Genomic DNA, 15,475 nt, shown 5'->3' on the forward strand with positions numbered 1-15,475 from the left:
TTCATAGCAGTTAATTCCCCTTTTTTGACCCTTTTGAGATGGAACTTTCATAAAGTTTCTTGGCAGTAGTTTATTTTGCTTCAAATAAACTTATTTGAAAAGTTGTCTCAAGTCAAATGGATTCATCACCTGTCATGCATTGACACCTGATACCCAGACTTAATTGCTATTTGTTCTTGCATTGTCCAAAGTGAAAAGTTTTTTTTTTTCTTTTTAAATCTAGTTTTTAATAAGTCTGGGTGACCGCACCTAAAATGGTAAGCAGTACCCTCCAGCTTTTTCTTAGTGCCTCTGTGCATTTGGGTGATGTTCTATTTACATGGCCTGTTATAAATCTCCATTGGGAAATCATGCCTTCTAAAAATATTCTTATTTGGAGTGGGCAAAACAATGTTAATTATTTTAAAATGCTTTGTAGCAAAGCCTATCAATTGAAGGGACTATCAGCACCTTTCTAGTTGGGGATTTGAAAAGTGGAATTAATTGCAATAGGGATAAAGTAGAAGAAACCACAAATTATCTTGTGCCTGAAATCCATTAAGAAGCCTGATAGCTTTAAGAACTAGCAGGGTGGGTTGTCTGTCTGTGGAAGTGTTAAGTGAAATGGGCTTTGTCTTCCAAAGGTGGGGAAATAGAGTAATGTTGAATAAAATCGCTTATAAAACTCAGATTAGACTCTCACGATGCATTGTTAAGTATGTAAAAGCAATAATAGATTCTCTGTTGTACTTAAAATGTAACTAACTTCTATGAGAGTTGAGCTTTTCTAATGGAAGAACGTAAGTTTTTGTGCTGATAATTTACTTGATGCCCTTATCTAATTAGATTATGATAAATAGGTTTGTCATTTTGCAAGTTACATGTTTTAAACTTAAAAATGAAGTCGTCCTTTAGACTTATGGTCGCCACATTGTTTTATTCAGTTTCATCTGTAAAAGGATCTTGCGTTGTTTTAATTTTTTTTTTTTCTGCATCTAAATTGCATGATTTCCAAATCCTGTACCATCTGAATTTTGCATTTTAGCACTTGCACTGTTACTCAGCAGCAGTAACATGGTAACACTTAAAATGGTATTCGGGGACCTCCAAAGACTAAACTGACAAGCCTTCAAGGAGCCCAGGGGTAAGTTATCTTTGTCAATGGCATGGTTTTCATCCCTTATTTACACTTGTGTAAATCTAGTTACCAGTCTTAGAAGGCTTTCAATGTTGACTAGCCTTCTGTTAACATGTTTATGATACTACATAGCTATGGGTATTTAATTCTACCCTAAAGAAAAAAAAAATGAAGTTTAGAAGTAAACTATTTGGCAGAGATTTGTTTTTAAAGTCTATTTGATCATCTAAATGCATTCATTCTAAAAAATTTTTTGAACCAGTTGAATAAAAATTTTTGTTGCCACCACAGTTTAGTGTCTGGAGTCTTACTGGAAAAACACAGTTTTTTTTTTTTTAATGTGACAGAGATGCTGGAAAGTTACCTTTAAAAAGTGAGTCTCAAGAAGTTGCACTTCATATGCACAAGAGAAGTTAGTCCAGCCTCACAATGCGTTTCTACATACAGTGGTAACTGTTTGGCTAGAATGAAAAAGTTTGTTAAATGTTAAGTATTAAAGCTTTTTAGGGAGGAATGGCCAACTAAATGAAATGAGATTTTTAAGGTTAAGTCAGAGCTTAAATGCTGTCCTTAGGAAAAAGATGTTGAGTACTTAGTAATTCAGAAGATGTATGTGATAATTAGAATAATTTTTGGTTGTTGAATACTAGGAGAGTAACTCTTAACTGTGTATTTAAGTTCTGTACTTAGCTGTTGTACAATCTGTAATCTATTTTTAAATGTGCCCAAGTATTCCACGTTCGTGGTAAGAAGGAAGAAAACACTACAGATTGATTTATCAATAATACCGCCACTTATTTTTAATGTTGTATTTCATCTTATGGAAATGCCACATTTGATTCAACTGTCTTCTGAATTTGAAAATAAAATATTTAGGTTATTTCCAAGTGCTAGGAACATCCTCACAGCTAAATTAAAATCTTAGCATTGGAATGACCAGGTCAGAGACTATGCATGCTTTTAAGACTTGTGAAATAGATTTGCCAAATTGTCCTTCAGAAAATTCGTCGCCTTCGACAGTGTGAACTGGTGCTGTTCCATGCTCTTCTTGTCTGCCAGTTTGAGAAGTGAAAAATTACAGCATCGCTTTTAACATGGAAATCAGTCTATACCTAGGCCAAAGTATTGATATTTCCAATTTATCTACCCAAGAAAAACATGATTCAAAGTAATTCCTGAACCAGTACTGCTATGATATGTAACGCTCTCAGAGAACAGTAAGGACAAGTACAAAAAACTGGAGAAAAACAGTTAAAGAACATGAACAGGCAATTTCCAGAAATGCAAATGGCCAGTACAAAAAGACGCTGGACTTTTGTAAGTAAATCCAAATTTAACCAGTGGGTTTCTGTTGGATTGGCAACGGTGAATGAATATCACTACAATGTGGTTTATGTCCCCTTCAATCAGAGAGTACGTGGTGGAAAAGTGGCAAGTGGAGAAGTGCCTGAAAGGCACTTCTCACCTGTAGTTTGGTTTGGTTTTGAGGTGGAACGGCAACTGTCGTGTTAATGTTTCTCAGGTCAGTTTGCCCCTGAGGTCTTCTACAGGTATTTTTTAGAACAAAGAATCATGTACTCACTGGAGACACACAAGTTAAAAACTATTAATTATGTTCTTGATCCAGGGAATATAGTTAATGACTTTTGTGTAGACCCCATACTGATCTGCTTCCCCACAATTAATGGAACCCCAGGACACTATTCCTCCCACAAACCATTTCTGTGTCTCATTATGTAGAAACACTAATGCCCCCCCACTGTCGCCTTTACAGCTGTCCTTGCCCCCACTTTCTAAACCAGCACAAAGCATGTTGTCAGTTACCCTTCCCCCCGGATAGGACTTCTTTGCATATGCCGCAGTACAGTTTTGATGGTCAACAACTGGTATGTCAACAAACATTAGATTTCTGGCAAGAAAACCCCTTTGGGTTAATCCCCATCCAGATGCAGTTCCAATATCATTGGTTCTCATGAAGCATTCAGCTTCTTTTCTTGGCAAACAAATAGGCAAGATGTCGCTATTTAATACAACTTTGTTCTTCAGTTTAATCAATGCTATGTCATTATCGTAACCAGCATTATGAGTGTAACGTTCATGTATAAAAATGGCCTCGGCCCAGGCTTGTGTATAACGAGGTGACAGTCTCTTCAGGGCACCCATTCTAATGTCTAGGGAGGAGGCGTCTTCTCTTTGCTCATATACAGCATGAGCAGCTGTTAGGATCCAGTTGTCATATAGAAGTGCACCTGCTGCTATAGTTTTACCTAATAACAGTGCTTGCCAAGGAAAATCGCCAAGCTTTGCATTTTGTCCTCCATATATACGACCTTCTGTGGTACGGGTGGATATTCCACAGACTGGGGGAAAAAAGATATATAGAGCCTTTATAGAAACCCGATGGTGTTTTTTCTCCAATTATTACCACTTTGGAGTTGTGTATATGTAATGTCAACCAGAAATTGCATCACATAATTTGGTGGGTGTCCACCTATACAGGCAAGTGAGACTGCTTAAAACACTGTTGAAAGACCTGATAAAACCATTTGGTGTTTTTTAGCTCCGCAGAAAATGAGGTGAGTGAAAATTAACTTTTAGAAACTGATTTGTTTTGGTAAAATAATTTGGTCTCGCAATTGGGAAAATATTTAATAGGGCAGACAGGAATTGTCTGAGCTGATGTGCATAGGAAGTGAAAAATAACCTTTTCATTGCTTCTGTTTTCCTACTTGTAAAATGGGGTATTTACCATGTAGTTCTGGGAAAGCAGAAACTAAGGTCACTATCATAGGATTTGCAGAATTACTTTCACCTTTGTACATTAAAATGTTTTTAAAAATTAGAATGTTGCAGTTGTAGCCAGGAACCTTCAGGTTCAGAAATTATTTTGGGTCTAGTTGTTTCTTCCAAACACTAAACTTTATTATGTATTGCTAACTAAATATGCTCATTAATGTAGCAAATATGTCTCCTGCTGTGGCAGAATACTCTTATTAAAGCTTACAAACATTGTTGTCAGCTAAGATGCAGGTTTTTTAAAAAGACTGATTTAAGCCAAATAACACAGGGGTTATGAATATATTATTACCTTTCTGATCTTTCTTTTTTAAGCACTCAACTATATCTTCAGAGCAGATTCTGGTAAAACTTTTTTTTAAGTACTGTTAAAAGGCAAATTGCATTAATGTTTAAAAACTAGATGTCATTGAAAACAGTTGCTTAGGGAAATAATGAGGTTATTAGCTTTGGGTTTTAATAGCATTTTTAAAGAGAAGAAATCATGTTTATAAATGTATAAATGGTTCAAGATAATTTAAAAAATCATTTAATTTTTTATGCTTGCCTAGTTGTAAGGTCAAAAATGATCAAATGATTGATACAGTCAGCACCAACAACCTCTCCACATGGAAGGGGTAATGAGAACATACTATTTGGGAATAATAAGTTGGTCTAAAAGCCAAGTGCTGAAGTTACATTTCTGCCTACACAGCTGAAGCACTACTTACTGTCTGCTACCCAGTTCTACTTTCCATCAGTTATGAATCTCGTGTATAAATGTATCCATTACCAGGCTCACAGACGGGGGGTGATTTTTCTCCTTTGGAGCTCGTCCAGAATCCATCAGCCTCACACACATAGTTACCTGCAAATCATTGAAAGAGCAAAAATGTTTAACTGCATGTGAAAAGGTGGTTGTCATTTGCTTGAATACCCCCCTTGAAAAATGTAGATTCTGGAGCATCAGTGGGAAATAGAAAGGAGCTCGTCCAGAATCCATCAGCCTCACACACATATTTACCTGCAAATCATTGAAAGAGCAAAAATGTTTAACTGCATGTGAAAAGGTGGTTGTCATTTGCTTGAATACCCCCCTTGAAAAATGTAGATTCTGGAGCATCAGTGGGAAATAGAGGTGTCTGAATAACCATTTTACATGATTTCATAAATAGGAGGTCTCTGCATTACCATGTATGCTTGCAAAGTGGAAACCTTTTAGATGTGTAACTTGAATATGTATCAAGATCTTAAGTGCTTAATGATAAGGTTTTGACTTGTTAAATTAAACCATTTGGAATATATTGTGTGTTTGTAGTAGTCATTTACTGGATAAGGTCTGTTTTCAGATTCTTGCAAATTGACATTAAAGTCACTTCAGCTGTAATATTTCACTTAGCAGGTGGAAGAAGTGCCTTTTAATCTTTTGTCGCCTTAGCCAAAAATGTTGGATAAGTTTTTTTCAGATCATGAGGGCTTAGGTTCCAAATATCACCCACCCCCAGCTTTGAACAATTTGCTTACCATCATCTGTTCTCATTGTGTAGAACTCATTACAGCGATATTTAACCACAGCTTTGTATATGGTCACCTCGGCACCCGTTATATAGTCCACTTGGCCACTGGGTAGGTCATCAGGAGGGCCACAGTCAACAACTAACAAACAAGGGAGAGGGAAGTCAGTTTGTACTTTGAATCCTAACATTAAAACGATGTGGAGACTGATAGGTGGTTGTGCTGTGTGTTGTTATAACTTGAAGTTATATTCAAGATGGACATCGTTTCATCTCTGAAAATGGAGAGAATCACCTTAGTGTGATTTTAAAGCATCGCTCTCATCTCTGTTCCTAACTAAATGGCTAGGTTGAAGTGAAGGCCCTGGGCAAGGAGTTGTATGATGCCTTCCCTAAAGGAAGGGAATTTGAAACTACTTGGACTTCCTTAGCACTCACAAAAGAAAGAAAACAGCACGGCCTGCATATGCCTGTACAGTCTGGTTTGATGTTAAATGGTACAGTTTGGTAGCCTTAAAAATAGAACAATACAGAGAAGACCGAAGAACTTGTTCTTAGGATCCTCTACCTAAGTTGACCTTTTTAGAAGACCTGGAAGTCATAATACCTTGAGTTTGGGTTAGAATTCACAACTGTTAGGACATTACTAATGTGACATAACCAATCTGTGAGACAAAGTGATACCAGTCTAAAAGTCATAGTTTTGTACACAGACATCTAAAAATTGTTGATGTATTTCTGTGGATTTTAAAAGATAAATCGTTTTTAGCAACTTAATAGCAGTGTGTCTGGCTTTGTGTCAAGTGCGTTGTCTACGTTGCCTTAATTCTCCACGGATGAGATGCCCGTAACCAGTGAAAAGTGGCAGAATCAGGGCTCTAACCCATACCTTAGTCCTACAGTCCTTCGGTGCCAGCTCCTTACTGGTTTTTAAACTAAAAGAATTGGTAGTCTCACGGGAATATAAATTTCGAAATAAAAATATTCCCCTAGGAATTTTGTAGAAACCCTTGCAAAAAAATATGTGAAAGTAGGGACTTCCCTGCTGGCGCAGTGGTTAGGAGTCCACCTGGCAATGCAGGGGATGCGGGTTCGAGCCCTGGCCCGGGAGGATCCCACATGCCACGGGGCAAGTAGGCCCGTGTGCCACAACTACTGGGCCTGCGCTCTGGAGAACGCGAGCCACAACTACTGAGCCCACGTGCCACAATACTGAGGCCTGCATGCCTGGAGCCTGTGCTTTGCAACGGGAGAGGCCACTGCAGTGAGGGGACAGCGTGCCGCGGCGGAGGGTAGCCCCCGCTCAGTGCAACTAGAGGAAGCCTGCGCACAACAATGAAGACCCAATGCAGCCAAAAACTAACTAACTAAATGTATTTTTTAAAAATACGTGAAAGTATACGTACAGAGGTGTTAACTATGGCAGTGTATGTAATAGTAAAAAACTGGAAACAATAGAAATCACATGAAATAAAAAGCATAGGTCCTCTGATGGAATACTGTGCAGTCATTAAAAAGAAGGAGCAGCTCTCTGAGTGCTTGGATTGTTGTGGAAAGATAACCCAACAATGTTGCGGGGAAGAGTACATTGCAGTCAGAGTTAGTTCAAAAGTAAGTAAGAGTGAGAGATGTTAGTATAAATAGTATAGGAAATAGAGTATGAAGGAATGGACCCCAGTGTCTTACAGGTAGTTTGAGGATTTGGGCAAGAGAGGCTTTCACTGTATATTTTTGTGACTTTATATGGTTTTTCCATTTAACACGTATCATAATTTTAAAAATATTAAAAATAAAGTACGTGATTCTTAGTTCACAAAATGGTAGTGAACACCGTTATCCCAGTTTGATGTGTAGATGCCCCTACAAACAGTAGCCTATACATGTTTACACGTGTGATATATGTAATTGGAGGGCTATGCACCAAAATAACGAGAGTGATTAAACTCTGATACGGCGGGATTATGAGTATTATAATGTTTGTAATTTTCTCTATTTCCCATCTTTTATGAGTATTTTATACTTAGAAAAATATTTTTAAATACCATACTTTTCTGAAGCAAATACTTTTCCTAGTAGCTTGGTCCTGTTTTAACCTCTTAAAAGTGCTCTGAGAGACTGAGGATGAGAAGCAAATTTGGAATTCAAGCCCTGATAAATCATTTTTTAAAAAAGACCAGAAGCAGCAGTAGTAGCAGAAGCAGCTGCAGGCATCGTGGTCACACATACGTACCGCTGCACTCCGGCATCGGTTGGTCCCAAGATCCATCTGTCTGACAGACTGCAACAAATGATTTCAGGGGCCAATAACCCTAAAGAGGAATTGAGAAAATATTAATTTCCTTGTTTATATCATGAAACCACTCCCCAAAGCTCTGCTCCCACGACAGTTCTTTGAGTGTTTCAAGAGTTGCTCCCAAGGGGGTGATGCACCCACGTGATTGGACACGCAGCCCAACTGCCTTGATACATGTGTGTACTTGTTGGTGATGTCACCTATGTGTGTATCTCAGTTTTAAAGATGTTGACCTCTGCAGCAGTTTATATTTTCTGCTTTCCACTTAATCCAAGAATACGTCAGATTTCTCACAAGTTCCTGCTGGTGTTCCACCATTTCTTTATGTAAAGTGCCAAAGGGTGACAGTCAAAAGTTTGGGGAAGATCAGCCTGATCAGACATGGAGTGAATGTGTCTGGATTTTTCTAGCCTGCGGCTATTAACTGGAGGAAAGCTATTTAAAATATCAATATTTCCAGAAGCTTCACATGTGTGTTCTCAATCACTTCCCGTTGCTAATATTTAGCGGGACATTTTTGACTTATTTAAATATTTTTCTAAAATCAGACTTTAAAATGAAAGAAGGTGGGTGGCTTTGACTGAAGCTTTATGCTTCGAAGGAGAGCAGGATGACTTCTTTTTTCCTCAGAAACTGAACAGGCTTGGGTCCAAGTTGCTGTGGAAAGAGCCCGCCGAGAAGTTTACAAGTTGAGCAAAGTGTCTCACTTTTTGGGGGGTCGGGGGCGGTTGTCCCTCCACAGGACTGGTTGCATGACCAGCTATCTTTTCAGTGTTATTGCTTTTTACCACTGGGATTCAGTGACATTTTGAAGAACATAAAGAGGACATGTGAATCTCTAACCTGTGCCCCTAAAGCAACACACTAAGCATTTTTTGAAATTATCCTCCTTCTCCCTTAACAGTGGTCACTGTTTATAACTTTGCAGAATATACTGTTTCCAAGGGCCATTTAATTTTTTTGTGGGCCCAGGAGTTGTTTCATGTAAAGGTCATTTGACCAGGAGGAGCTTGATTTAATGCAAGGTGATAATACAGAGCACACGACAAACATTTCAGCTGCTTTACCAAGAGCTGCTGTAATGTGTGTGAACAGAGAAAAGGTGTTCATTTTAATCGCCAGCTTTCCAAAAAAAAAAAAAGAAAGAAAAGAAAAAGCTGTTTTAAAAAGCAGAGTTCTGGGTTTCCCTGGTGGCACAGTGGTTGAGAGTCCACCTGCCAGTGCAGGGACACGGGTTCGAGCCCTGGTCCGGGAAGATCCCACGTGCCGCGGAGCAACTGGGCCCGTGGGCCACAGCTACTGAGCCTGTGCTCTAGAGCCCACGAGCTGTAACTACTGAGCCTGCATGCCACAACTACTGGATCCCGCGCACCTGGTGCCTGTGCTCTACAACAAGGGAAGCCACCAAAACAACAAAGAGTAGCGCCCCCCTCGCCGCAACTAGAGACAGCCCATGCACAGCAACAAAGTCCCAACGCAGCCAAAAATAATAAATGAATTAAAAAAAAATTTTTTAAAGCGGAGTTCCTAAGAATAGAAAATTCTCTGTAGCCGTTTCTCTTAGCAAATGTATCATTTCTTTGAATTTTATTGTTTAATCATAGGCAAAGTAAACCACCATGCTGACAACAGCTGTTTCCCCATTTTCCTTTCACATATTTGCTGATATAAATATGTATTCATTCAAAAACCGTCATGATTGTGGTGCACTTAAACAGCTTTGTATTAACTTACTTGCAGAAGTTCGTAGCCCGACTCGCAGAAGACAAAGAAGCGGTCTTTCATGATGTATTTGGCCTGCACAGGGGAGATGCGGCCGTTAGGTGGTGCCGTCGGGTCAGGGCAGGGCTGAGCTGCGCAAGGAAACCAGATGTCGGGGGTTTAGCTGGCTCTATAGCAGCAAGTCTGAATTTAGCAATTAGAAGTTCTTGGTTTATAAATGAAACAACGTGTAAAGAGAGCTTGCCACAGTGGGGTAGAGTTCTTAAGATTTAAAACCAAAGGCAAGATTAAACTCTCGGCTGCTTATCGCACAAATTAGGATTTGTCTCCTGGCCTGGGCTTCAGTCAAAGTGATGAAAAGAAAGCTAGGCACGTGGTAAGGGAGCAAGGTCACGGCAAAGGGAGCACCTGCTCCACGCCAGGGGCCTCACACACACTGCTGAAAACCGGGCAAGTGTAACATGGCAGGGAAAGAGCTGGACAGCATGGGTTAAAATCACAGGAAAGCCTCAGTTTCCTCATCTGTAAGCTGAGAGAGGTAAGAACGTTTGCTCAGCTTCTAGGGCTGTTGCGAGGACCAAATGTGAACCACAAAGGACATCGCTTTGCTAATAAGTGCTGGGCAGCAGGGGGTTGCAGCCAGCGAACCCTCACAGCAGCCCTTGTGGCTCAGAGAGGCACCGGGGCTCAGGGCCAGACTGGCACTCAGGAAGCCTCATACGTCCCTCGTGAGCACGTGCCCGCAGGGCTCACGGCTGGCTTCCGCTTTGGCCCCCAAACCCTGGCCTGTTGTCACCCCAAGGCTTCAGCCAGTCCTCCATGGCTGCCTATCCCCCAAGGCCACCCCTCAGCCCATGCAGGTCATTTGCCCAGTCCCCTGCTTCCTCCAGCAGCTGCCCCTGTGTCCTGCAGTGACTCTCAGTCCCAGGCAGGCCCCAGAGTCTCCCCTCTTGGAACCAGTCTCCAGGGATGTTCCAGGTGGCCCTGTCGGGGCCCAGGGCTTCCCGAGGCCACCTCATACCCGGGCCAGGGCCCTGCTGGCATTTCCCTTCACACACACGTCCAGGCTCTGTCCTGGCCCCTTCTCACCCGCCAGCCCGGCAAACCTGACTCTTCCCTCTGACTCACTCTGAAAGCAGGTGCTTCGGCTTCAGAAGTTTTACTACTTCCACCCACAGGAAAACAAAAGGCTTTTTAAAAATGAACAAGAGGCAAATGAAATGTTCCCAAAGTGCTGGTCTCTCCCCTACTGACCCATCTCTCACCCTTTCCCACAGAGCTGGCCCAAAGGTTAATATCTTTCCTAATTCAATCTCATTTTTAAAATTACTCAACACCTCCTCCATGCTCACTCGGTGTCTTCTGCGTTAGCCCACTAATCCCCACCTTTCCAAGGAGCTATTGTCCTTCATTGGATAATTGGGACATTAAGTCTCAGAAAAGTTACGCTAAGAGGTTCAATGTCACATGGCCAGGAAGCAGGATGCGTTACAGCCGAGACGCCAACCCGGGCAGTCTGACACCCAGCCTGCACTCTGAGCACGGCTTGGGGCCTTGGGTGTTTTGCTTTGGAGCTTCTCCAGCTCAGTTACTCTGTCCTTCCAAAAACATCCTGAAAGACCTGTTGGCTGAGAGTGGAGAGAGGGACAGACACGTCCAGAGGTCAGTGCCCAGAAGGTGGGGGACTTGGACTCGTGTCTCAGGAGGTGGCACCAAGAACTACCGTCTACGTTTGAGGGTCTGTCACGAGGAAGAGGTGGTGGAGGAGGGTCCAAGAGGCAGAGTGCAGACTCCCTGTCCAAACCCTCCGTGTCAGGCGGGAGCCCCTATCTCTGCCTACCCCATCACACCCTCTTACAGCTCACACCAAGAAAGCTGGAGCCTCTGGGCTTTTGCACATACACCTCCCTTGCACTTGGAACACTCTTCCGCCTTCCTCCAATACCTACTTGTCCTTTCAATTCAATCTTGTATGTTTCCTGTCCGGGGCCCCTTTTGTTAGCACCCAGCCCCTGCCTGGGCCAGGTCTCTCCTCTGGACTCTCACTGTGCCTGGTGCTCGGCTGTGCTTGTCACAGGGTTGTGGTCATGTTGCTGTGACTAGACTGGACTGACAGCAGAGGTATTATGTATTCCCCACACAGGGCCCGGTGCACATCCATAAGATGGATGGATGGATGGAAGGAGGGAAGGATGGACAGATGGATGTGTGTGAGGGGTGGCATGAACATGACTTGGCATGAGGATTATAGCTGTCCCGCGATGTCTGCGGGGCATTGGTTCCAGGAGCCCCGTGAATACCAAAATCTGCGGCTGCTCAAGTCCCTTATACAAAACGGCAGAGGGAATGCCCTGGCGGTCCAGTGGTTAGGACTCAGCGCTTTCACTGCCGAGGGCATGGGTTCAATCCCTGGTGGGAAAACTAACATCATCCCACAAGCTTCTTGGCCAAAAGAAAAAAAAAGGCAGAGTGTCAGCCATCTGTATCTACATCCACGGATGTGGGAAGCCAACTGTATTTTGAGCTGATTATTTTATGAAACAGCAGACACAGGAGAGACTCTGAAAACAGAGTAGAAATTACCCTTTTCTAAGGGAAATTTACGTTTACAGAGGAAATCTCCATTCGCAAGAGTGTCTCCCGCTCTGTGCCAGGAGTAGGATGGCTAAATCATTAGAAACTCTTAACAAAGGAAAAGACAGAAAAATTTTTTACTAAAATTAAATTTCAAAAGCAGTAAAGAGAGTCTTTAACCTGCGTAACGAATCTTACTCTTGGTGACCATGCTTTTCCTGGTCACCTCCTCATAACTGGACTCCCCTGTACCCTTCCTCTCTTTTGTCTTTAGCTGAAGATGTTTAAGCCTGAATTCTAAGCCACCTCTGAGGCTCATTTTCCCCTGGGTTATCTCCCACGTACGCACGAGATATCCATGTTCATAAACTTGTTTCTTTTTCTCTCGTTAATGTCTCTTGTTCCCAGCCAAGAATTTGGAAGGGCAGAGGGAAAATTATTATTTCCTCCCCTACAGATGGAAGGAGGGATGGTTGGATGGCTGGGTGAATGGGAGAGGGGAGGGTGAGAGGTAGGGACGGAGAGAACGGCTGTGTGGATGGGTAAATGGGTAGAAGGAGGGATGGTTGGATGGAGGGGTGAGTGAGTGGGTGGATGAATGGGGGGGTGGCACTTCCCATAGGGGACCCCTGCCTCACAGACGACCCCACTCAAACCTGGCGAGTTCTGGTGGAGTTCAGGACACAATACCTCAAAATACGGCACCTTGGCACGTTGATGATTTTAAGCTGGGAGTTTGAGAAAATAGCAGAAGCAGGAAGGTCACTTTGATTCCCCGCCCCTCGCCCTTCCTCCCTTAAGCAGCTCATAAGACCCTCACGTGACAGGTGTCTGCCCTACACCCAGAGGGAAGCCTTGTCACCAAAGGCAAAAGGATGCCAAGAAGAAGCCTAACAAACAGGCCTGGCTAAGTTCCCCCACCCCGTTTACCACCCTTACTTCATATCCCTCAGCCTATCACACTCCTCAGCAAACCTAGTACAAAAGTACACAGGTCCAGCTGTCTCTCTGAGTCTTTATTTCCTTACAAGGGCTCCCGTGCCACAAAAAATTTATATGAAATCAACATGTATGCTTTTTTTTCCTGTTAACCTGTCAGGTTGCTTTTCAGACCCAGCCAGGGACACTAAAGAGGGTTAAGGAAAACTTTTCCCTCCCCTAACTTCCCAGGCCCGGCCAGGAAGAGTTCCATCCCATGTGGCTCCTTGATGTTTCTGGAAGAGCCCCCTGCTGAATCAGAGCCCCACCTGCCCTCACCTGTGCTGTTGTAATGGATCTTCCAGCCCGTGTGGTCCCCCGACTGATCGGTGGCAAAGGTGATGGTCACAGTGTTGCTCTTGGTTTCAATCCTGCGGGGCAACGTCTTCCCACAAAATGGGCCATATTCCTCCTTGTCTGTTTGAATCTGAAAGTGGAGAGGCCCCTGTCACCTCAGGACCTGGCCGGGCCAGGGGGAGGCAGCGGCCAGGGGAACCAGACCTTCAGGGAGTCATAGGGGCACTGGGTCTCAGGGTGCGTCTCCACGTCAAAGGACTCCACGAAGTCCAGGGTGACACGGAACCCCTCCTCCAGGCGGATGCTGTAGGTGCAGCTGGAGAGTTTGGGGTACGGCTGAGGGTATCCAGGGCTGCTGAGCACCCCAGACCGGGCGGTGAAGACCTGGCCTGAGCACAGGGCTGGGGAGAGGGGAGAGGACAGGCGGGGTGAGCCAGGTGCAAGCGGCATGGCTCAGGCCACCTGCCCACTGTCACACACCAGCCCCAGAGGCATCTCCCGAGACTGAACGCCCCACCCAGTGGCTGAAGGGACAATTTAGGGAGGGGTCTCTCTGGCTTCCAGGATTTAGCTGAAACAAGTGACACTTGGAGGTACATTCTCCAGGGGTCCCACTCACACCCCCAGGGAGGATGGAGGCCCTAAGCTGAGGCTCCTGGTGTGGGGAACCCTGGGCCAGAGTCACAGTTCCAGGGGTGCGGGGAGTGAGCCATGTCAGGGTCTGCCTGGGGGAAAGGGGCACCAGGAGAAGTGAAGGGGACTTTCCCGTCCCCAGGAATTTGGTGTGGGGAGGTGGCAGGAGAGGAGTCTCCCCTGGGCCCCCTCCAGGAACACTCAGGGAGGAAGGCCTCCCCTTGCCCACCTTCCCTGGGTCTAGGCTCTGCCCTGGGGGGCAATTGAGGGCCGTTCAAGTCCACACTGATCATAGTCTGGTACCCACTTTCCCCATTGAAACAGCTGATTCTGCCTTTGCAGAGGGAATGTCTGTTGGCATCACTCGTAGGAGGGTTCTACCCCCCCATCCCCCAGGTGGCAGAAGTGGGGACACAGGCATTCCAGGAAGTGAGGAGTCCCAGCACTGCCTTTCTTCTTCCACGTGGCTGCTCCCCATGGGACAGAGGGAGTCACCCCCGGATGTGGGGTACCAACCAGACTGCCCATCAGTGAATCGATACCTCCTTGGGCCTCTCTGCTCGGGTTCAGACTCCCCCAGCCCAGCACACCCAGGACCTGAGGTACCCTCTGAACAGGAGGTGGACCCCAGGATGCTCTGAGCTCAGTCCTTGGATTCCTGGTGGGGGAGTAGCAACAGCTCGGTTCCCCTGTGTGAGCCCCCTGCCCCTCTCTGGGCCTCGGTGCCCCATCATCAAAATGAGGGTGAGGACAGAGCAAGCCCCTCTGGCAAAGGAGCCTGTGGCCCCAGAGAGGCGGCGCCCACCAACTAGGGCCCATCGGGCTGAGGTGAGGGTGGGAAGGAAGGGGGGCCAGAGTGCACACTGCTGCCCTCCCCTCACCCTTCCCCCCCCCAGAGACACGCAGCAGGTGGAGGTGGAGCCGAGTTTATTGTTAGGTCCGTGGGCGGGGTCAATGGGGGCTGCAGGCTGCAGCGGTCTTGCCCGAGCCAGACCGGAGCTGGAGGGCAGGCTAGAGGCTCTGCTCTGGAAGAGAGAACAGAGACGGGGAGAGACACGGGGGAGGGCACTGAGCAGGGGAGCGGGCTCAGCACCGAGGGTGGGGGCTGCTCGCTCCCAGAGCGCCAGCTGGTTTTCCGTCCAGGTCCCTGGCAGGGGCGCAGAGGGGAGTCCGGGCTGTGGAGGCCAAAGGGGTTGGCCTGCTGGGGGCTGAACCGGCAGCTCTGAGCTGAAGTTTCATGGAGGGAAGCTTGTGTGAGGCAGGCCTAGGGCCCCCACTCCTTCATCCTGAGGCCCCCCAAGGAGGATGAGTCCTGATTGGCCAGGTACACAGTGAGGGCCGACCACATGCTCACCAAGTGAATGACCTGAGGAGGAGTGAGAGTGAGCCAAGGACAGGGTGGAGGCATGTGAGGAGCTGGAGAACGTGGATGGATGAGTGCTTAGGTGGGTGGATGGGTGGATGGATGGGTGGGGGGACGGGTGGATAGGTGGATGGGTGGGTGGATGGATGGGGATGGGTGGTGGATGGGTGGATGGATGGGTGGGTAGTGGGTGGGTGGATGGGTGGGTG

The 15,475-nt window shown here is 45.4% G+C and overlaps 1 protein-coding gene across 1 annotated transcript in view; it reads right to left on the reverse strand.

The window, feature by feature from the left end:
* Positions 1–1,696: 1,696 nt before the first annotated feature.
* The window catches only part of MASP2 (MBL associated serine protease 2), a 15,672-nt gene continuing 1,893 nt past the window's right edge, over positions 1,697–15,475 (reverse strand). Inside the window, exons 5-11 of the mRNA XM_007463184.1 lie at positions 13,475–13,671; positions 13,253–13,400; positions 9,434–9,552; positions 7,637–7,715; positions 5,417–5,548; positions 4,686–4,760; positions 1,697–3,477 (exon numbers count right to left, since the gene is read on the reverse strand). Of these exons, the coding sequence (XP_007463246.1) occupies positions 2,714–3,477; positions 4,686–4,760; positions 5,417–5,548; positions 7,637–7,715; positions 9,434–9,552; positions 13,253–13,400; positions 13,475–13,671 (1,514 nt within the window). The 3' untranslated portion in view covers positions 1,697–2,713. The remainder of the gene's footprint in view (positions 3,478–4,685; positions 4,761–5,416; positions 5,549–7,636; positions 7,716–9,433; positions 9,553–13,252; positions 13,401–13,474; positions 13,672–15,475) is intronic.

Source organism: Lipotes vexillifer, unplaced genomic scaffold (assembly GCF_000442215.2).
Source record: "Lipotes vexillifer unplaced genomic scaffold, Lipotes_vexillifer_v1.1 scaffold109, whole genome shotgun sequence".
NCBI classification, from domain to species: Eukaryota; Metazoa; Chordata; class Mammalia; order Artiodactyla; family Lipotidae; genus Lipotes; species Lipotes vexillifer.